The following is a 23,089-nucleotide window of genomic DNA, read 5'->3' as shown; positions in this document are numbered from 1 at the left end:
TTCTCGTGGTAGAATAGGTGTCTATCGGTTACGAAAGTCACGAATGTCACGAAAAAGTCACAAAATCAGAAAACGGTCACGGAAGTCACGAAAAAGTCACGAAATTTAGCTTTTGGGTCACGATTTTTTTTTTTAAATGTACAAATGGAAGTACATATTGGAAAATTTTGTTTTATAAAACGTCAAAATTCACCACCAAAAATGTCTATGGTCGTCTTTACACGCTACCAAATCGGCCTAATTTGCACCCAAATTCGCTCTTGAGAATGTTAGGAAATTGTGTGATTTATTAAAGAAAAGGTCATGAAAAAGTCACGAAATTTTATTTTGGAATTTTAGTAGACACGCTGTAGAAGAAATTTCAGTAATATTGTCTTCAGAGAGTTATGGTAGTGTTAAAACTGCATTCGAAAACAGTGCAAAATTTCTAGAAAACTTGCCGGTGAAGAAACCGATATTGAAGAAAAATTCATCGAAGAAGAAGTATTGTATTGCTTTCCGCTGCCCTTGTGATGTCAAGCAACTCGTAGAGCGAACATTTTCACTGTACAAATCATTTCAGTGACAGACGCAAGAGCTTCATTCAAGAAAATCTCAGGATGACCTTATATATTGTAAACCTTCTAGGATTTCACCAAAACAAAAAAATATTTCCTTTTGATTTTCGTGAATTTGTTTTCGCTTATTTTGATGTTTATTTTTTCAATTTATTCTGAATATTTGCGTGCTTGTTTTGTTGTTTGTTTGTGCTTATAAATCCTGGCTCTAGTTATTATAGTATACATCACGTCATTTTTAGTAAGCGTTTGGTTTAGCAGTAAAGTCACCTTGCTGCTTTTGTTAAAGACACTTTAAAATAGTACGAAAATGAAGTAAATGTTTTGAAGATGATTTTACTTTATATTTCAGGAAATATATAATTTGTTGATATCTGTTATTAACTGTAGAAAGAGAAATATAAAATAGTAAGGAAGATAATAGCTATACACTAAAACGTAACTACTTCGTGATATTTTTTATGCTTGGTTGATTGTTTCTTCAAAAATCTCTGTAGATATTTTTGTATTAGACAACTTTTACATTTCGTATTATAAAGAAGTATCTATTTGTTAATAAAAATTCTCGTGCCCTAAAACATCAAAAAGACAAAATCTGTGAACAGTTTCGAGGCATTCTTCACTTCTTCTTTGCCGCATCGTAAAGAAGACTAAGTACTACATAAATCACATGATGCCGTTAGTATAATGTTTATACTTTCGTTTTCAAAGGATTGTTCGAAACTGTGGATTTTAAAATCAGATTGAATTTATAACGATACAAGAAGAAGAATTTGGTTTTGATATATATCATAATCTGATCTTAAGTTGTTCATCGTTTTGAAATATCTGGTTCTGAAAAAGAGAATATGAAACTAGTTGAATTCTAAGGACATAACAAGTTGGTTCATTGTTTCTATGTACAGATTCTTATCACACAGTAAACACTTCTTAAGTATTTAAATGTTCTAAGTATATTAGAATATCGTCAGTGCGCTGAGTGTTTGCTAAAGGATTTTTCATTACACAAAATCGGGAGAGAAGAAAATCTTACTATCAGGTTTTAAACTCATCTCATTGTTTCTAATCTATAAGGTGAACGAATAGAGAATTTAATACATTGTATCTTACTGTATAGCAGTAGGTTTCCTTTAGATGCACCGAGGAAAATATAAGGAATGTCTCGATCAAATTATTATGTATTTTGGATGTTTTAAGTTACGAGAATTTATTTGCATTCCTACACACGTGTCACTTAGTAATTTTACACCCCATTGAGTTTGAAAATTCTTCGTTTTCTATGTTTCTAGTATTGTGTGAAAGATGTAATGAGTCTGTAAAACATTAAAACTTTTTTTTTTTTTTTTTTTTTTAAGAAAGTAAATTTTCATTTTGAAAGTCAAAAGCAATTCATTTAACTTAGTTCCTAAATTTTCATGATAGTATCATTAAGAGGCTCTTTAAAGATAAAACTTGACTGTACAATTTCATAAAAGTGGAATCAACTAATCATTCATTAATTCTACAGAGGCTGATCCATTTCCTTTTGAACAACTGGTACACACCAATACTTGTCAAGCTGAGTTTACAGAGCAGCAAAACTATACGGTTATTTGTGTCAATCTTTCAGCTGTTGTGTAACAGAGTAAAGGTATTATAAGGGCTTGGGTGGTTTATTTTTGGAAAGGGCACGTCATAGCTCATTCCCATGCAAATTTTAATATTTTCTGCATAGTAGAACAGTCCTATTAAAATTATTTTGTAATAGGACGGGGCGTTGTTTGTACTGTAATTAGTCTTTAGCACAGCAGCTCTCTTCCACAACCCACATCACCAACGAAATCGCATTCAAAGAGGGCATCAGTGAAACTCATAAGACCTGTACCGAAGAAAAGGCAGAATATGGTAGCTTGTGGATGCCTATAAGAATCCATTACCATAACGTGTTACGGCCAAACGGTTACAAGTGGTCCAATCAGCAGTGAATCATACAGTCCTTCACAAATTAAGGCTGCAAACTATCTGCAAAGCCCGCGTGAATGTGTTAAACAGCACGGAATGTCGCGTAGCAAAAGAACGAGTACAGAAGACTGCATGAGCGCCACCTAGCTGGTGACCTTGTGAAATTTGTTATACAAATAGATAAAACATAGATCTAAGTGACCATTGTAACATCTACAGAGGTATTACATGGCCTAGTGTGTCAATACAGAAAAATTTTTCGAAAAGTTAATGCTTGTTACGAGTTTTACAAAGAAAAACTCAAGGCTGATAATGTCGAAAAATGTCAAAATCAAAATCAAGTACGTGTGATATCCCCAGTTTACATAGACGAAATACCACCATTATATGGCGATAATACCCATCGTTTGGAACTGCACTAGGACAAAGCTTCAAATCACACGGTCAAGACATCGCTGTCCTTCTGCAGACACATGGCAGCTGCAGCTGCTATCCATGGTATTCCGTTCGAGGATATTTCCATTAAGAGTCCAGATGTTAATTTCATAGATTGCTTTGGTTTTGGACTTCTCAAACAACTTCTTTCAATACGTCGGATTCGCGTGGTAACTATCCTCTGTAAAGTCTGCAAGGAGTATACTCCAGTTAGTGCTGCAATAAGTGTGCTGCAGTGGAGACTGCAATATCATGCAATAGTACAAACCGGTTGCCATTACATCGAACATGATTGATAGTGGGAGTGTGGAATCTGTTAGGTAAGCAACAGCTTCAGTTTGTTCGGATAAAGACGGATCAGCCTCTGTAGAACTTCCTCGTAGCTAAGTGATTTTTGCCTTTGAGTGAGAGAACGTATTCAATTCCTCGTGGGAATACATGTAGTTCGGATTTCGTATTAAGCTGTAGTCCGTGTTTTATAGACGCTTGAGTCTGAAAAAAATGTCTTGAAGAAATCAAAAATGATAGTAATAGTAGTTCTAAACAAGCTATTCGGCATGTCAATCTACTTAAGATTATATTACACATATTATCTTCTTTACTTTGACCATTGTTAATTTTTCACTTGTGTTTCCGATTTCTTGCTTTTCGAAGCAAGTAGCAAAATATGTATGTTGATAGATGTAATGTTGCAGTTAGTAATGCACATCCTTTTATTCATGAATGCAATTATGACGAGGTGCTTTTTTCTTTCGGAAGAGGTACAATGAGAAGGTGAGACGGACATTTTGTTTTTCCGTCATGTAAATGTTGTGGTGTTCTGTTCATGCTGTGTGGAAGATTGCTTGATATATAGATTAGTTACTTGAAGCTTATATTTTTTGTTTGCTTGTGTTTATTTGTTTGGATTATAACACCTCTTCAATGCTGCGCTACAAAAGATGGTTTTATCTTTATGGTAGCAAAGTTCACATTGTTCAAAAGTTAGAAATTCTACCTCTCTCATTTATACAAGGTCCATTCAATAAATAACCAGCGGAAAAGTTGTTAAAAAAAAAAATACAAAACTTCGACAAAGCTTGTGCTGCTTTGTTATTTATTTGGTGGTCTCCTAGAACTATTGTCAGATGTTCCTTGCACACCTGCCTCGTGAATAGGATGCTAGGAATCAGTGAAGCAAGGTGGCGACACCCTTGCAGATTTGCGCCAACGTCTAGCAGCGGAGTGTCTTTAGATTTCTGTAAGCTGAAGGGTTGAAACCAATTGAAATTCACCGTCGGATGGCAATGCAATATAATGAAAGTTCCTTGAGTCGAACACAAGTGTACGAGTGAGCAGATTTGTTGAAACGGGGTGTAACAAGTGTTGAAGATTCGCCACGCCAGGACGCTTTGTCTGTGTAGTCAAATGTTTTGGAACCCACCTCTCACACACTTTCTTGAACATCAGTACGTCATGCCGTCATGAACAATATGGTGGGCTGATCCGACACTAATGTTCGTCTTTGCTGCAATACCACTCACCGTAATATCCTGTTTCCCCATATAAACTCACCAACTCTCCATGCTGCTCCACGTTGGTGCAAACCTGCAAGGGTACCGCCATCTTGTTTCATTGATTTCCAGCATTCTGTTCGCGAGGCAGGCGTGCCAGGCTCATCTGATAACATAAAGGTAACCAAGAAAGTACTGCCCCCGTCAGCATCGACGACCTTCTGCCAACGTTTTGGATGGCAATAGATTCCATCGCGGTAGAATTTCGTGGGCCGTGAGGCGAAGAAGGAAGTGCATTTTGCACCTCTACTAGGGATTTGAACTGGCGTCCTCTAAGGTGATTGTCCAAGAAATGGAACATGTGATAATCGGACGGTGCAATGTCCGGGTAGTATGGCAGATGCAATAGTATTTTCCATTCAAGGCATAGAATGGTGTCCTGGCTCATCCTAGCCATGTGGGACTTGGCATTGGTGGGCCGAATGGATGTCCTGTAACAGGACCCCTTTGCGATTCAGAAGTGCTGGGTCCAGTTTTGAATTTTACTTAAACACTGCTCAACTGCTGACAGTACACAGTTGCATTAATGCTCTGACCAGCTGGTAGCAGTCCTCAATGCACGATGCCGCGAGCAATCCACCAAACACACATGAGGACCTTTTTCTGGTACAGTGCTGTTTTCGGCTGTTTTGGAACCGGTCCTGGGATGCTAACCAATGATGATGGCGCCGTGGAGCTTCGTACAGGACCCACTTCTCATCACATGTCAACACCCTGTCCAGGAATGGCTCCTTCCTCAGACAAGACAGCAAAGAAGCACAGGTGTCTGCTCGCGTTGCCTTCTGGCCTGGAGTCAAATCGTGTGGGACCCATAGACCCAACTTGTAGTGCGTCCCAAGTTGATGAAGGTGCTGCCGAATGTTTTTTCCACTCACAATGAATTGTAGTCCCAGTTCCTCACATGTCTGGCCACTGTTTGCTTCAATTGCTGCCTGCTGATCTTCATTTTGTACATGTGTTGGTCTTCTGGCACGTAGTACGTCTTCGAGTGTTTCGTCACCGTCCTTAAACTTGTTAAACCACCGCTGCACTGTCCGCGTAGTCACGACACCTTCATCAAAGGCCTGGCATATGTTCTGCCCCGCTGCAGCGGTGTTTGACCCCAGTTTGAACACGTATAGCAAACACGCCCTTATGACGCGCTGTGAAGGTCCCATGTTCACTCTGTCCTTACGCAAGTTCACGGTATAACTGGACTGTCACAACCAGGTAATATGTTGGATATACCCACACCAACAATTGATCTTTACCTTATCTCCATTCGCTTCGCATTCAACTCACGGTGTGAGGACCGATGGAACACAGACTTCCACAAAAAGCGACAGAACTTTCCACTGAGTTTTGTATTTTTTATACAACTTTCCCGGTTATTTATTGAATGGACCTTGTAGTAAACTAGAAGAACAAGCCTAAGGAGCAAATATAAATTAAAATGAAAACTGAGACGGATGATTGATGAAAGAGAATGATTGAAAAAGAATTGGTGGAACGAAAGTGTAGGAGGACACTGAAGAACACTGAGAAAATTCCACGAACACAATGTTATCCACTTCAGACTCATGTAGGTTCGGATGTTGCCAGCTACCCCTCACACCAGAAGTGAGTGTTCCACTGAGCTACCAGGAGGATACGAGAAACCTAGCTCTGAGAAAGGCAGTAGTGACAGGAAAACAAGAAAATCAATGTAAAAAAAAAAAAAAAAAACTGTTTTCACCTTGCATCTTGAACATAATAATGATAACCTCAGGTAGTTTCAGCACTCCTCTGGCCTCTTGATCAATATATATTCTACTACTAGACTGTTCATTAAAATATGGTTATAGTTTCTTTCCATCCGTAAAGATCTGTATAGGATCTTTCCATCGATAGAAAACCTTTGTAAAGAGAAAAAAGTTAGTTCAATTCACATTGTTGTGAAAATTATTTTGGTTAATGATGTAAACATTAGATCACATGGAAGGTAAATTATAAGCCAGTGACGTGTTTTACATCTGGTAACCAAATAATCTTCACAAATTGTGGATTAAACTAACTACTATTTACCTTTACAAAGGTTTTATGTAAAGCATGGATTTTTACGAATGGACAGAATTCATAATCATGTTTTAATGTGCAATGTAGAAGGTACATTGATAATAGGGAAGTCCTGAAACCGTAAGTTGTTGTGATTATCATGTCCAGGATGCAAGATAAGAACAGGCTTTTCGAATACGAAGTATACATCCAATAGCTTCCATAACTAAGAACATCAATCAATGGTTTTGTAGATTTCACTACTTGTAGATCAGTGATTATATGTACAGTGTCAACACCTCTACACCTTTCTCCTGCCTGTCATCTTTTCTTCCTTGCGTATTCTTTTCATCATACCACAGCTGTGACGATAAAGGATGCTCCAATGTTTTTTCAGGGTAGGCAAATGCCAGGATGGTACCTACCAAAATAGGCCCTGATCGATACCTTCCCAAAATCCTTTCCATTCTTGTTGTTGTTGTTGTTAGATATCTAATATAAAATGGCCTCTGAGCTGTATCTAATGATTGTTAAATAAATAAATATAGCTTAATGATTTTGTATGTCACCATTCGTGGATCCATGACTATACATTGACTATACTTCTCTACACATTTCTCTTGCCTGCCCTCCGCTCCTTTCTATCATGTTTCCATGTTGCAGCTCTTATTGTAAAGGATACTCGAAGAATAACGTCAATGATTTTGTAAATTCACTACTTGTGGATTCGCGAGTTCTTGTATACTGGCAGTATTCCCCTCCACCCTTTTCCCGTTTTACTGTTTTCCCTCTTTGCCTATTCTGTTTCCGAATCGCAGCTCCTACCATAAACAATGGCGTAACAAGAACATCAGTGTAATTCAATAAAGTTGATAATTCACCCATATTTATTTTATTGAGCTAAAGTTTCAAAGGCATTTGACTGCCATTATAAGCAGAATTGTATTAATTTCGAAAACATTTGTGTAATCGTTTTCTGTTATAATTTTGTTACATTTGTGTCTTTCAACATGTTACAATCAAATATTGTTAAAATTTTTAAATTTATAACTTTGACCGCTTTATCATCATTATTTCTTTTTCTTCACTTTATTATTATTATTATTATTATTATTATTATTATTATTATTATTATTAGTAGTAGTAGTAGTAGTAGTAGTAGTAGTAGTAGTAGTAGTAGTAGTAGTAGTAGTAGTAGTAGTAGTAGTAGTAGTAGTAGTAGTAGTAGTAGTAGTAGTAGTAGTAGTAGTAGTAGTAGTAGTAGTAGTAGTAGTAGTAGTAGTAGTAGTAGTAGTAGTAGTAGTAGTAGTAGTAGTAGTAGTAGTAGTAGTAGTAGTAGTAGTAGTAGTAGTAGTAGTAGTAGTAGTAGTAGTAGTAGTAGTAGTAGTAGTAGTAGTAGTAGTAGTAGTAGTAGTAGTAGTAGTAGTAGTAGTAGTAGTAGTAGTAGTAGTATTGTAATAATTAGATTAGATTTAAGTTTAGCGTTCTTTCAGCAGGGAGGCTGTATGATACGAGACCTACATCTTAACATGGAATCCGAATTACATGAGCTCCGACTGGGAATCGAACAATAATTATTATTATACGAGGGCCGATCAGAAAGTAAGGTTACAAAGCCTGCAGTGAAACATGTATATATTATTTCATACAACCAATACAGCCAACAGGTAGTGCATACATTAAGTTATTTTTCGACATAGTCTTTATATCGGTTGAAGCACCAGATTCCCTCGTAGTAAAAATCGTGTCGTTGCGTGTTCAGCCACAGTATCACGAGATGTTTTACCTCCTCGTCTGAAGTGAAGCGACGGCCTCTTAGGTGTTCCTTCAAGTGCAGGAACATCAGATGCCATAACGAGATCCTTCTATTGTCCTGAATCAGATCCTCCATGCGAGCTTTCAAATCTGTTGATGCCGTGTGGGGTCGGCCGCTTCGCTCCTCATTTGAGACGTTTTTTGTTCGAGCCGCAAACTTTCGACATCATTCTGCGACATGTTGACGAGACATTACAGTCTCTTCATAAACTTCTACCAGCTGCCGGTGAATTTGAGCCGCGGTTACATGTTTCGCTCACAGAAATCGAATAACTGAGCCGACTTCTTCGCGAGACCAGTTTTCCAAACGAGTCACTATTTGTGTTTACCCATAACTAGCACCGTAGGTGACTGGTTGAAACTGCACAGTTGCCAACTTCATGTATTAAAATTATCTTACACTTCTCATTTCTCTATAACAGACAAAACTCCAGAAATATCGACCTTGTAACTTTAGTTTCTGATCCTTCCTCGTAATAAATAACGATATTATTATTTCTCAAAATCTTATCTTGTACCCCTAACGTCCTTTCGTGTTTGTTATAATCCTCACAATATTTTGATCCTCTCTGGAATCATTCTCAAGCGCAGACATGATGCTAGCCGGATTTTTTTTTTTTTTTTTTTTTTTTTTTTTTTTACATTATTGTATATCTTCAAAACGTGTAAACAGAAAAATGGGCACCAAGTGTTCCACGGTATACTTCTGTAATTCTAATCACCGCTTCTGAGTATTTGTGCAAACAAACCTTTTGCCCTAACTTCTGTCACTTCTTTTTGCCCACCGTAAGTTATTTAAACCTATTTACAGGCTATAAAATAATGGAGTAAATATCACTCATCCTTTGTGCTCTCAGAGCGCTGAAAATCAGCTGAATAATTTTTGTTTTAAACCACTTTTATACATAATAAATATACTCCATGGTTCTGGATAATCACAATAACATTTTTAAACAATTTCTGACCAGAACAAAATGAATTATTTAATAACGATACGATTTTTGTTACAGTTTCAAGGACCTAACGTCCTCTTCATCAGACATTGAGAAAAGACAGATAACAGCAAATCTTATATCTTCCTCAGCCGTTAGTTAGCACTTGATCCTTTCACCTTTGTTACTATAATTAACAGTCTTTTTCTTGATTTTAACATTGACACTTATCAATTTTTGGTTTAATTTTGTATTTTAGTGTAATAAGTTGTATTAATTATAATAGTCCGTAGATATGGAAGTTTGCGTGCTATGCACTGTGAGCATCAGCTGTAGTCAGATTGTAGGTGAAATAATATGTGTGAAAGTGGAGGATTTCATCATAAAGAAATTGGGAGACAAACATCATTATTGAAGTGGCAACGTTGATCTTCATAACCAGTACACCGAAACCATAATTTGAGACATTTTCGTGAATAGAAAAGAAATTATAATTAGTTCACTTATAAAACTAAAATACAAAATCAAAATAATAATCCATAGTATCAATGTTAAAATCAATAATTATAGTAACAAAGGAGTAAGGATTAAATATGAATATTGTATAAAAGTGATTTAGAACATAAAAATTACTTAATTTACATTTTCACCGCTCTGAGTGTGCAAAGGATAAGTGACATTTATTTCATTATTTTATGAGCCCGTAAATAGGTTTAAATAACTTAACAGTGGTGGACAAAAAGAAGTTACAGGTAAGAGATTTGTTTGCACAAATACTCAGAAGTAAAAATAGAATTACAGAAGTATTCCGTGGAACATTTGGTGCCCATTTTTCTGTTTACACGTTTCGAAGATACATAATACTGTAAATTAAAATAATAGAATACCACTCATTCTAGCTTTGAAACTTCTTGTATAAATTAACAGGCAAATTCTGACCAAAGCATATATTAACTAATAAATAATAGCGTTACAGTTTCGGCAAATTAACTTTGCCTTCATCAGACACATTGTGAAATACAATTTCTAAGATTATAGTTGATATACTTCTTAAAATGAGAGGTCATTCCATGAACCAATCATATTCATCCTTTCCTTTAACAATTTTTAATTAATACATAATGCAACTGTTAATGATCAACTTTCACTTAAGAGCTAAACTTTTAATTGACACACCTGTGTATGAATAACTTTCACTTTTGAAAAACATAAACTTTTAATTGTCTATCCGCTGTTCAATACATCTGTTTTTACCTCTTCTTTCTTCTCTGTTTTATCCAATATCTTTTATCCAACATGATGTATGGAGAAAGATATTGGATATTGCAACGTAACGTTATATAATATTCTTTACACTTATACAACGTTGAAGATAAAGACAGTCAGATGCCTTTGAAACGTTAGTTCTAATGAAGTAAAACACAAATAGAATATAAAAATTACTTATTGAATTACAAACATCTTCGTGAAAATCATGTGAAATATATAGAGAACATCAGTGGTTTTGCAAGTTCTTACACTCGTGGATCCGTGACTAGTTGTACACTGGCAAGACTTTTTTATACCTTTTCTTCCCTTTGGCTTATGTCTCGTCCTCCCTTTGGCTATTATATGTCTGTGTCATAAGTTTGGCAATAAATTATTCTTCAACAAATATATCAGTGGCTTTCGCAAATTCACCACTCTTAGATCTATGATTAGTTGTACACTGTCAACACTTTTCGCCTGCTCCCCTCCATTGTTTTCTTTCTCTGGATTGTTGTTCTGATCGTAAAGATTGCTCCACCAAAAACATCAAATAATTGGAAATAATTGCAGGAGTATTAATAATAGCCAGAAGATTTCAGATCCAGGTTACCCTGTTACGAATCCAGTAAGAATCGGGTACCCAGTTCCTGAATCGAATACCTGCATATCGGGCACCCGGATCCATTATTACCCGGTATCTGGGTATTTCAGAATCCGCTTCTGGTCATCCCTATAGCGTATAACCTGGTAACACAGATGAAACAGCTGTTTGGACTGATAAAATATTTTATAGAATTATCGTACAGATGGCGTTAGCATAAAGAAAAACAATAACGACTATTAACTTGGGTAATGAACTGAAGTTTGTATTTATTCTTTAAAATTAAAGTGTTAAAAGTTCGATTATGAAACCCAAAATGATAAGTTTACCATAATAAGATTATTTTAGAAATATGACTAATTTCACAGTGGCGTCATCTGTATGACAATTCTGTCAAATACTTGAAGCTTGCACACACTGTCCAAATACTAGTTATGTATCTAGGTTGAGTGTAGTGCTAGACAACATACAACTTCTTACTTCCTGCAATCTTATTTCTACTACATATGGACGCACTGCTGCCTATTAATAGTTTTCCTACTTGTATGAAACAACCTTTAAGAAAATATATAACATACATATGAAACAATCTTTTAAGATTTGGGCACATCCAAACCACATGGATTCATTCATTTAAATGGAATGCCGATGTAGTATTCAATTCGCAACATTAGCACCAGTTGTAGTAAAAGTTCCTTTGGTTTCAAGCGAACAGTTTTAGTTTAGAAAACACAAAATATGCTGTTATGCTATCTAAATAAATTCACTAACAATTTATACGGAAAGACAAGAAATATTTGCTAATAAAACTCTTGGAATATATTTTCCAATGTTAATCTTGTAGTATTCATAGTATTCTGAAATAATTTCCGATATTTCAGATACATTTAGCGAGGATCCTTTCTCAAGTTCCCCAGCCGTTCAAATCATATTATGCAGTAAAATCTTCACATGCTTAGTGTTTCAACATCAATTGAAGTTTTTCACTTTGTATAAATGGTATATTGTCACTTCGTATTAATATACCAACTTATACAAAGTGAAAAATTTCTGCTGATATTGAAACACTAAACCTACTTCTGGCGTAGTATCAAAAAGCCATTGTTCGCTATCTTCTACTGTATTTGCTCTATGGAGTTCAATATTAAAACCAAAAGTAGTAATAAGTTTCTATCATTTCCGGTTTTAATGAAACGTTAAGGGTGGAAATGGAATCGACTCTAGACGCTGAATCGATTGAAAAAACTGCTTCTCGATACTTATTAGCATATTTTGGAAGTCTTACAAGCAAAATATGATGTGATATTTTTTAAGAAAAAAGGATTTGACCAAAGATGATTAGTGATGTGGAAGTCAAAATACAATCTTTGTAGTCATTGTATTATTAATGAAATTCCTTGTAGTAGTTTTTTTTTTTTCTCGCAAAATACCTGAGAAGTAAAACCAAGTCATTTACATAATTTCACTTAACCACTGTTCTATAAACGCCCTATTCCAATGATAAGAGTGTGAATTTGACAAACCTCGATACCAGTTACTTCGAGAAAGATGTATGGAAACGAACAGCACAATGAAGTCACTGGGTAAAAGAGATGGAGAAATTCGTAATGTGGAAAAACGAAAAAATGAAATTCTGTGAAATAATGATTTCGTGTAGTGCTTTGTAAATTAGTTGAATAAGCTTGCCAACTCTACTGTATATATCTTCGTTAAAATATGAGGTTCTTAGTCTCTTTAGTTTGTTTTATTTACTAACCCAATCACTGTTTCTTCTCCTTCGAAGACATACTTAGGTAGTTCAGTGATAGAGCGTTCGTCTCTGGTGCGTGGGGTCCCTGATTCGATCCCAGTTCGCGCCAAGTGGGCTTTATGGTGGACATACACCATGTGCGTGGGCTTTCTTAGGGTTCTTCCGTTTCCTTCCACTTTCTGTATTCCACTATTTCATTCATTTCTCATGATCACCATCTGTTTTAGCCTTGACGGCATAATCCTGGGACGTAAAACTGAAAGATTTTAGTTCATTTAAATTTTGAAGACGTGTCTGTAGTCCAAAGAAGTTTTCAGTGACTACATGTATTTTTCTGATACGATTTAGTGCTCCAATGCAATCTTACAAGCAGGAACCACAGACATGTTTAAAGAAACTGTTGCAACAGCCCTTAGGAGGCCAGAGCCTATTAGCCGGCTTGTAGTATTCATCCCTTTGGGGTGATGTGTGACCAGCACATTGTCTCTCCTCGGTCATTAATGCTGGATTTCTAGATTAGAGTTCACTACTTCGTTCTTTCAAGTAGCTGCCCAATTGTCTTCACGAAGCTGGGTGGACTCCGCGATGCCAACACCATCTGGCAAATACAAACGGTCAGCCATCTTTCCTCTGACCAAACCTGCCACTGTTTGACTTTGCTGATCTCACAAGAAGTTGTATTCCAGTGTGGTTAAAGTGTTGGCTACTGAAAATACAGGATGTACCAGAAGTAGTGACCAGTACATTTCGAGTGATCAGTACATTTTTATTATAAACAAGAATGACATGAAACAAAATTGTAGGTACAGAGAAATAATGTGAACATCTAGTGCTTTACAGTATCTAATCCCTATTCTCCATTTGGAGGTCCACCTGGCGGCCATTAACATCGATGCATGCCTGTATCCGGAGACGCACATTTCTGTACGCATCTCGTCACACATCTGAACTGGAATATTGTTGAAGAACTTTGGTGGTCATGTTTAGTCTCCCCATTTGAATTTTCAGGACGCCAGTACACACAGTTGACGGTTCACTGACCCTGATACATGGAACTTTGCCTCATTCGTCCAGGCCATATGGTTCTCGAAGTCGGGACTTTCCTCCACCGTCCGCACTTACCACTCAGCAAACTCGATACGGCGATCGAATCGTCCTCATTGAGTGCACGCAGCAGGTGATGATGATCTTGAGAATCCTGGCAACCGATGACTTCAGGATATTCAGGGTGGGGGACAACCGTGGAATCGATTTCGACTTCTGCGGTGACCTTTCAAGTTTCGCTTGTATCTGAACCGTATTTGCGGAATTGTTGACGGACCTAAGCCTACCCGGCCTTTTGGCATCAATTACACTATCAGTAGTATCGAAGGCTTTGTTTACCCTTGTTACTATCTTCCGCTTGGCGCAGAATCACCGTACATCGTCTTCATTCTTTGCTGGACTTCCGTAACGTTGTGTGTCTCAGAAAATAGGCGAACGCATTGGACACGTTTCTCAAGCGTTAGGCGAACCGCTATCTTATGGTCTTGCGAACTGAAAAAAAAACAGGAAAAACACCATTACATCATAACACAAACAAAACAAGAAATAAACAAACATCAGTCATACAATCTAACCTACTGCACCTAACAAGTGAGTCACTACTTCTGGGACACCCTGTATATACACCACACGGTATCAAGTACATTATAATGATTAAACTATAATAAATCACTATAATACTCATTCCTGAAGATGGTAAATTGTCCTGAAGACTGTAAAGTTGGCAAGAGTTATTAGGATTATTAATACACAGAACCTCAGTAAATGTAAGCTTATTAAGATGGAATAACATCCTTTTATTTATTTTTATTTTTTTAAACACAGGATTGATGATTTATAATAGAAATATAATTACCTATATTTCTAATATAAATCATCAATCCTGTGTTTAAAAAAAATAAAAATAAATAAAAGGATGTTATTCCATCTTACTTTATGAACGAGGTTGTATTTACTTTAATGCAAGTTATAAAGCACAGTACATGAATTAAAATAATAATAATAAATATCCATTATAAGTTGTGGGACCCAATTCATTTTCGGATCAGTGTTTTTCGGAACTGAAGAATACATGTATCGTGATCACATTATTTCTTTCAATGAAAAAACTAAGCATCATTGCAGTTTGCATGTAATATGACAAACTGGAACCTTTTACACCATTTTGTAGACATTGTTTAGGGAATACAGGGCATGATTTAACATTTTGCTAAGTAGTTTTGTAGTCGTTTGCAATTTTTTTTATTTTAATATTTTCATACACTGTTCATAGTACTAGTTTTTTAAAAAAAACTTTTTTAACATCTCTGTAAGTAACACGTATTGTGTCTTGTGTATAAGTCATTGTTTGTGTTGTGGCGTAATTAATTAAATTAGCTTTTTTTTTTTTAAAAAAAAAAAAGTGGTAATGTGCTAGTGAGATTATTTATTTGCTATAGTTTTACAAAAATAATTTTGTATAATTATATTATCTTCTGATGAGTTTGTTGTTGGTAAGGCTGCGACGTTGCGGATATTCAATTTGTTGACTATCCATATACGGAATCCAAATGGCCATTTTAAGTTCATTTCTGTATAGCTGAATGGTTAACACATGTTTGTTTGCGTATTGTTGCGACTTCAATTCTGAATACAGGCTCCGATTTTTTATTTATTTATTATTCAGAAATTTCTGGAAATTGTTTGAATTAATAGGTAGCAAATTCCGGTCTTGAAAGCCAAAATTTAATATTGTTGGGAACTGATCTGTTTGCTGACTACACATCATTCAATTGAACTTGTGTCACCTGGGCCAATGTACTGTAGTCTTTCTTGGAGTATAGCCCGAAGTTCCACTAAAAAGTGGCCATCTTAAAGAATACATGTATTTTCTGTTATTGATTGTAACACACTAATTTCTAATACAGTATGCAATTACACAGGCCTGCGAAACTGATGTTTTTTTGAAAGATATAAGAGAAGTTTTCATTGAGTTGTATGTGATTTGGTGTGCTGATTTCGAAAATGATCTCCATTTTTGTCCATCGCGTCAGGATTTTTTATAAAATCGATATCGATATTTTTTGCGAAAATCCTATTTGAAAAGGAATTCTCTCGAACAATGTTGCATGTACTATCTGGCAATAGTGTTTTTTATCCATTGAAATCTATGAATAATAAGCGATTCTTGGTGAGGTAAATTGATTTGTCAGCAGTCGATTTATGATAGGGTAAATGGATGAAAACTATTGTTGACAGATAGCCTCTCGTCGAGAGAAAAGCACTAAATTCCCTTGAGTTTAAACTCATCGCCATCTTTTGGGATAGCCTTCACAAACCGCTTCATTACACTTAATTTTATATGCAAAGGGGGTAACAACACTTTTTTCTTTTAAATCAACTAAGCTGTTCCGAATCAATTCTTTGTCCCTGGTTCAAGAGTTTGTCTTTTTGGTCAGTCTTTTTCACCCAGTGGTGAGTCTTATCACGGCTGTCCTACTCACAAATGAAAGATGGAAATTTTGTATATCAGCCTTGTTGACCAAGAAGCGTGGAGATTACTTTCAAATTACTTCCAGATCCCTTTCAAAACACGTTTTACGGTAAGTGTTCATACAAATCTAAGTAAAATTAAATTTTTCAAGAAAACGTGATGTGATGGACATTTTACATTATTTTGTTTTAAATCAGCATCAAAAACTACATTAAGTTCAGCTATCACTTCTCGTGTATTTTTTTACCCTCGCAGGCCTGTGTGATCTGTGTACTCGTTTCTAATTATGTATATACTCGTAAAATGATAAAACGTCATTTTATTAATTTAAGATTCATCTCATAGCATCTGTCAGTAAATATCTATGTACTAGTTCGTATCTTATAAATAATATATAGCAAAAATTACTTGTGTAGTATATATAAAAAAAAAAAAAAAAAACAAGTAGTAGTTTTACAGTATACACTTCTTGAAACAGTTTAATTGACAATTTAGTTTTGTTTTAGCGTTGTATTTCACGGATAGATTAGTATTTTGCGTCCTGAACTTTATACTAACCCGCTAACCTCAACAGCATTGCAGTTAGTCTGTCAAGCATTAATAATATCCGTAATTACAATCATACGAATACATGAGTATTCGATTTTTGATTGTCCATATCTTGGGATCAATTGGATGGATCATCACCATCAGCGAACTTGATTCCTGACTTTCTGACTTTCTACATCTTAAACCAAAATTGATAGTGAGATTTTGTGTCTTCTGGACGGACACACGGACAGAGTAAATATACACGTATATAAGGGAATTTTGATACATCAAACTCCTTAAAGATATATTGCACATAACAAATACTTAACTTAAAAGTTTGCCATTCGCACACTAAGATTTAAATAATGTAATTTCATAATGATAAATACCTACTTAGACAGCTTAGTTCATAAGATTATTTTTTAACATCTGCTCGCACAACAGATAGATCATTTTATTCTTTAGAACGACAGGTATGTGAGTCATATGTCATGTCTAGAATGGAAAAATAGGTTTTTAATGGTAGTTTGGAAATAAGTCTTGTTATGACATTACATGATCGTGACATAAAGACTTAACCTAAGTTGCGTTCCATATAAATTTTTGTTGGTAATAATTCCGACATTGTGGTCTCCAAATTTTAATTTTGCCCTTTATTTAAGTGGGTAATTAAAATGAATAGAATTTTACCTGGAAAGATTTTTTTAAATATATGTAAGATGGTAGATAGTTATCTGGAAATATAAAGTTTTGCTGTATTTTGGTAGACATCTGTCAGCCTTGATCGCAAACATAAGATAAGGTGGTTCTATTAATTAATTAATTAATTAGAATGAAAAGACAGAGAACGAAAATGGAGACATTAACTTCTCCATTAAAAAAATTGTGTAATCCCTGAGTGATTTGCGATGAAGATGACTGATAATATTCAGTGTTGGCAATAAATACCACTGTAGTTATTTAGTAAAGATATTCACATTTTGTGTAAATTTTATTGTTCAAGTTTGATTTTGGATGTTCCATTTTAATAATAATTTATTCAAAAACATCCTTTTCCGTGTTTATTTTTCTCAATAAATATGAAGTATTAATAATGATAGCCAAATAATAAATAACTTTCAGCAAAGACATTAGATAAAATATTTGTAACTTTATTGGTTAATTAGAATTCACACAATAAAAGTGAGCATGATAATTGGAAACTGAATATAGACATTAGATAAAATATTTGTAACTTTATTGGTTAATTAGAATTCACACAATAAAAATGAGCATGATAGTTGGAAACTGAATATAGACATTAGATAAAATATTTGTAACTTTATTGGTTAATTAGAATTCACACAATAAAAGTGAGCATGATAGTTGGAAACTGAATATAGACATTAGATAAAATATTTGTAACTTTATTGGTTAATTAGAATTCACACAATAAAAGTGAGCATGATAGTTGGAAACTGAATATAGACATTAGATAAAATATTTGTAACTTTATTGGTTAATTAGAATTCACACAATAAAAGTGAGCATGATAGTTGGAAACTGAATATAGACATTAGATAAAATATTTGTAACTTTATTGGTTAATTAGAATTCACACAATAAAAGTGAGCATGATAGTTGGAAACTGAATATCCTACAGTCATGTCCAATAGACATCGTTCATGAGGATTAATAATTTTCTCTGTGTAAAATATTAAATATTTATTTAACTAGCATTTTCTTTCAATCAGTAATCAAGGCTGACAATTTGCAGCAAAAATATTGATAACATATCTTGTACTTTATCTTCAGTACGTATAACGAAGACTTGTTTTTCTATTTATCTTAATCAAATGACATAAATATTATATTCTGTTTCAGGCTGGAAAGAAGAAGATGGTTCAATTAGCAGATTTGTTTTCTGTGCCTGAAATATGCCTTCTTTGTAATATAGCAGAATATTTTGAATGCAATGGAATAGATTACCACCCAGAAATTCTATTCCGGGATGTTAAGGTGAGTGCGCTATATTTTGCCATAATACAATACTCAGATGGAATCTTTTATAGGTCTTGGATTTAGGTTATATTGGTAAAGCAAAAACGAAGTTTGTAGTAGTGTGTGCTGTATGTGATATTGCTATAAGAGATTCTTACTTTTTTGAATTCAAGAGAGTTTGTTTCAGGTTAGTTTGAATACAATTAGTAGTAAGATAAGATTTATTGTGGGAATGTCTAAAATAAAATTATATTGCTTGGATTGTTTTATGCTCAGGTGCGTAAACAGTCGAATTACTCGTTCAGGATAAATTAATAATAAAACTACACTATGTGCCTTTATATTTATTCAGTGAAATATTTTAAGAACTATTCTGTTCCCCTTCACCTGTTCATGAAAAGCTAACACCAATACATAATAATCAAATTAAGTACATGTTTCACCGTGCATCATAACAGTTAAAGGAAACAGAGGACTTCGTGAACTATTTCACTGGACAAGTATGCAAGCATAAAAACTCAGTTTTATTATTAAGTTAATACAGGGTGTCCACCAGTCTGGAAAACATGGAAAACCTGTAAAAGTCGGAATTTTATAATTTCTGGAAATTTCAGGGAATCTTCTGTATATTCTGGAAATTTTTGGTAAGTTTAGGTTTATTTCGTTGATTTTACATTTTATGTGCACAATATTTGGAAAACAACTTTTCGCTGCAGCATAAGTCATCATACAATGAAGGATTTCTGAAAGGAGTTGGCAACCCGTGCGTCTGGAGCTCATGGTTTCTGATCTCGACGTTAAAAAATGATCCTCATGTCCCATGGTGTAGCTAGGCTATTGCAACCGATGTCCCCCAATAAAGTCCTAAATAACACTTGTTCTGATCTTGTTGATTTTAATGTAGCTATAAGTTAGAGCCTAATGCGTATGGCTAACTCTAATTTACTTGGGGCGTTCAGAAATGATTGGCACTACAATTAATTTGTTTTCACAGGAACCATTTATTGAACAAACGATTTCAGTTTATTTTAGAGGTTTTCCCCGGCAATGTCTATGCACCTTTGCCACCGTTCTGGAAGCTTCCTTATTTGTGTAGCAAACCATTATTTGGGGGTATCCCTCTGCCACTGGCGGACAAATGCGTGGAGTTCATGTTTTGTGTTGAACTTTTTACCTCTCATGTCCTCTTTCATTGTATCGAATAAAGCATAGTCGCTAGGAGCCAGATCCGGCGAATATGGAGGATGCGGCAGTACACTAAACCCTAGTTCATGCACTGTGGCAATTGTTTGGCGACTGACATGTGGCCGTGCATTGTCGTGTTGGAGAAGAACGCCACGGCCCCATTTTCCTTGTTGGCGTTGTTGGATGCGTCGGCGGAGTCTATGCAGTGAACTGCAGTAGCTCTCACTGTCGATGGACGTATTGGGAGGGAGCCATTCCACCAGCAGTATCTCTTCCTGATCCCAGAAAACGGTCGCCATTTGTTTCCGCACAAATAGTCCCATCCATGCCTTCTTGGGACGAGTGCTTCCAGTATGCCTCCATTCCATGGACTGGCGTTTCTTTTCTGAAGTCTCGTAGAGGAACCAAGTTTCGTCAACGGTGACCAGACGCTCAAAGAACTCGGTCGGATTTTCACTGTACTGTTGCATCAACTGCTGGCAAATCTCCACATGCTTTTGTTTCTGTGCAACGGTGAGGTCATGAGGTACCCATTGTGCACACACCTTGTGCAGCTTCAAATCCTCATAAATGATAGTGTAGAGGGAACCCCGTGATAGACCTGTTTCTTTCTCTAGTTCATCAAACGTGATTCTTCTGTGCTCCATTATCAAATCATTCACTCGCGCGGCATTGCTTGGTCTGCCTGCAATTGCAGGATACCCAGTGCTTTTGTTTTTTGCAGCACTGTCTTTGCTTTCTTTGAATTCGGATACCCAACGAAACACGGATCTGCGACTTGGTAGTGTGTCCCCACATACGGCTAATAATCTGTTGTGGATGTCTGAAGTATTCACTCCTTCCCTCCAGAGAAACCACACTGTCCACCGTTGCCCATGTGTGCCTGCTTCCATGCTGTCATTTCGCTGTCCACCAGCGTCCTGGGAAGTTGGAACAACTGCTGCTACAATGTGCTACCTACGGAAAGAAACAAAACCATTTAATGGGGGTTTGATAGTACTATAGTCTATCTTAATTCATACATCAACATACATTTCAAACTGCTACTTGGCACCAGTTATAGGGAGAAGTGCCAATCATTATTGAATGAACTAAATATATTATAGTGCGTACCTGCAGTCATTAGATTTAAAACTCCTATTCTATTTCCTCCATATTCCAATTTCGTGCAGTTTGGCGTTCCGCGTGTCTTTTGCTATGTTTATTATTATTTTGCAAGTAATTTTTGTGAATATCTTTGGTATGCTTGTAACTTTTTAATAGCAAGTGCTCAAATTTTATAGAAAACATAAATGTAGTAGACAGAGCTCAGCGATTATTACCACACGTGAAGAAGTTTGTCAATTCAGTTTCAGGCAGTAATCGAGAACCATCTTGTGATAACTTTAAAATTGTTATATCATGTCTGAAAGATTCTTTGCTTGGAGCTAAATTAGCTTTCCTCCAGACTGTTGCTGCAAACATTCAGCCTCTTCTTACGAAATTTCACTCGGACTCATCAATGTTTCCTTTTCTTTATGGCGAAATACCTAAACTTCTGAAGTCCCTTGTGATTAGATTTGTGATCCGTTGTGATTGAAGCAGTAAGTTCTGAAGACCTGATGAATGTTTGCCTAAAAGATAGTAGTAAGGATTTGTATTCGGCTAAGCAGGTTAATGTTGGATTTGCAAAACGTACAGCATTAAAATCAGAGCAGTTATCTGAATTGGATATCCTTCGTTTTCGAAGGGATTGTTTGCATATTCAATGAATTTTGTACTCAAGATTCAGTTATCACAAGAATGAAGAATTTTGACGTGACTAAGGATCGTTTAGATCATTTGTGGTTCTTCATTCTTGACAACACTAACACCTAGTGTTATGATTAGTGGTGGGCACAAAAACCGGTTTTTCGGTTTTCTTCAAAACCGGTTCGGTTTTTCACCTGGTCCGGTTTTGGTTTTCTTCAAAACCGATTCCGTTTTTTTTTTCAAAATTTGTTCTATTTCTGACCAGAATGGTGTTTCGTTGTTCTCCGGAAACCGAATCCATTTCCACAGAAATAGTTTTATGTGTTTTCGAAAAGTTTTCACCGAAACCAGTTTCGGTGAAAAACCGAACCGGTTTGGAGAAAACCGAAATGTCGGTTTTTTGGCTTTCGGTTTTTATAAAATACGGTTTTGCCCATCCCTAGTTATGATACGGAAACGTTTCTGTTGAACGCAGTTTTTCATCGAATAAAGAGTTTCTTATGAATAATCTAAACGTAGAGTCTTTAGTTTCGCACTGAATAGTACATAACGCTGTCACGTTCCACGGAAGTGTTCAGACAATGCCAATCTCAAAATAATTAATTCATGCGGCAAGAAATGCAAATACCGAATGGAAAGAGGCTCTCAGACGGAAGCAGACAACAACTGAGGCAGAGAAAAATTGTTAGAAAGAAAGAAAGCAGCTGCAGAGTTGGAAGAACTGAAGAAAAAGAAGGAAAAAAATCTTTGAGAAGGCAGCAAAAGAAATCAACGAAGTTGATGAGCACATGAAAAATCTTAACAGAAAATCTAGTAACGTGATCATAATTGGAAATCTCATGTAGATTTTAGTATTCTAGTTATAAAAATATTCTACATAAAAATACTAAATATAGAATACTTTTATAATGTAGAATACTGAAATCTATATGATACTGAATGTTTGTCAGTATTTGTATCTTGCAACAACATTCTTGTTAGTATCCATGTATCTGTGTATATGGTCGTGTTTGTATAAACCGTACTTCATGTTGTGGAATAATAAAAAATCTAATAGAAGTAAATCACTTGAATAGTGCAGTTAATGTAACTGAGTGTACCTCACAAGTACGTGGTGTGAAAGGTAAAATTTTTATACGCATTTTTGTGTATTATTATGTATGTTTTGTCATACACACTTTGTGTATTTGAAGAAAAATATATATTATTTGTATTGAAACAAGGAGCGGAGAGAGGTGGCTATAAGGGAATATGGGAGACAATCGAAAAATACATTGTATTTAACAATACTATTCTTGTC

The 23,089-nt window shown here is 35.5% G+C and overlaps 1 protein-coding gene across 2 annotated transcripts in view; it reads left to right on the top strand.

Moving 5' to 3' along the window:
- Positions 1-23,089, top strand: part of Nt5c (5' nucleotidase C) — a 104,643-nt gene that overhangs the window by 47,325 nt on the left and 34,229 nt on the right. Inside the window, exons 4-5 of one of the 2 annotated variants that reach the window (XM_081755877.1) lie at positions 3,693-3,707; positions 18,757-18,891. In XM_081755877.1, coding sequence (XP_081612003.1) covers positions 3,693-3,707; positions 18,757-18,891 — 150 coding nt within the window. The remainder of the gene's footprint in view (positions 1-3,692; positions 3,708-18,756; positions 18,892-23,089) is intronic. The other variant, XM_081755878.1, reaches the window with a different exon arrangement.

The sequence above is a fragment of the Thermobia domestica genome, chromosome 4, assembly GCF_964235325.1.
Source record: "Thermobia domestica chromosome 4, izTheDome1.hap1.1, whole genome shotgun sequence".
Lineage (NCBI taxonomy): Eukaryota > Metazoa > Arthropoda > Insecta > Zygentoma > Lepismatidae > Thermobia > Thermobia domestica.
This window is presented reverse-complemented; position numbering and strand designations above follow the sequence as displayed.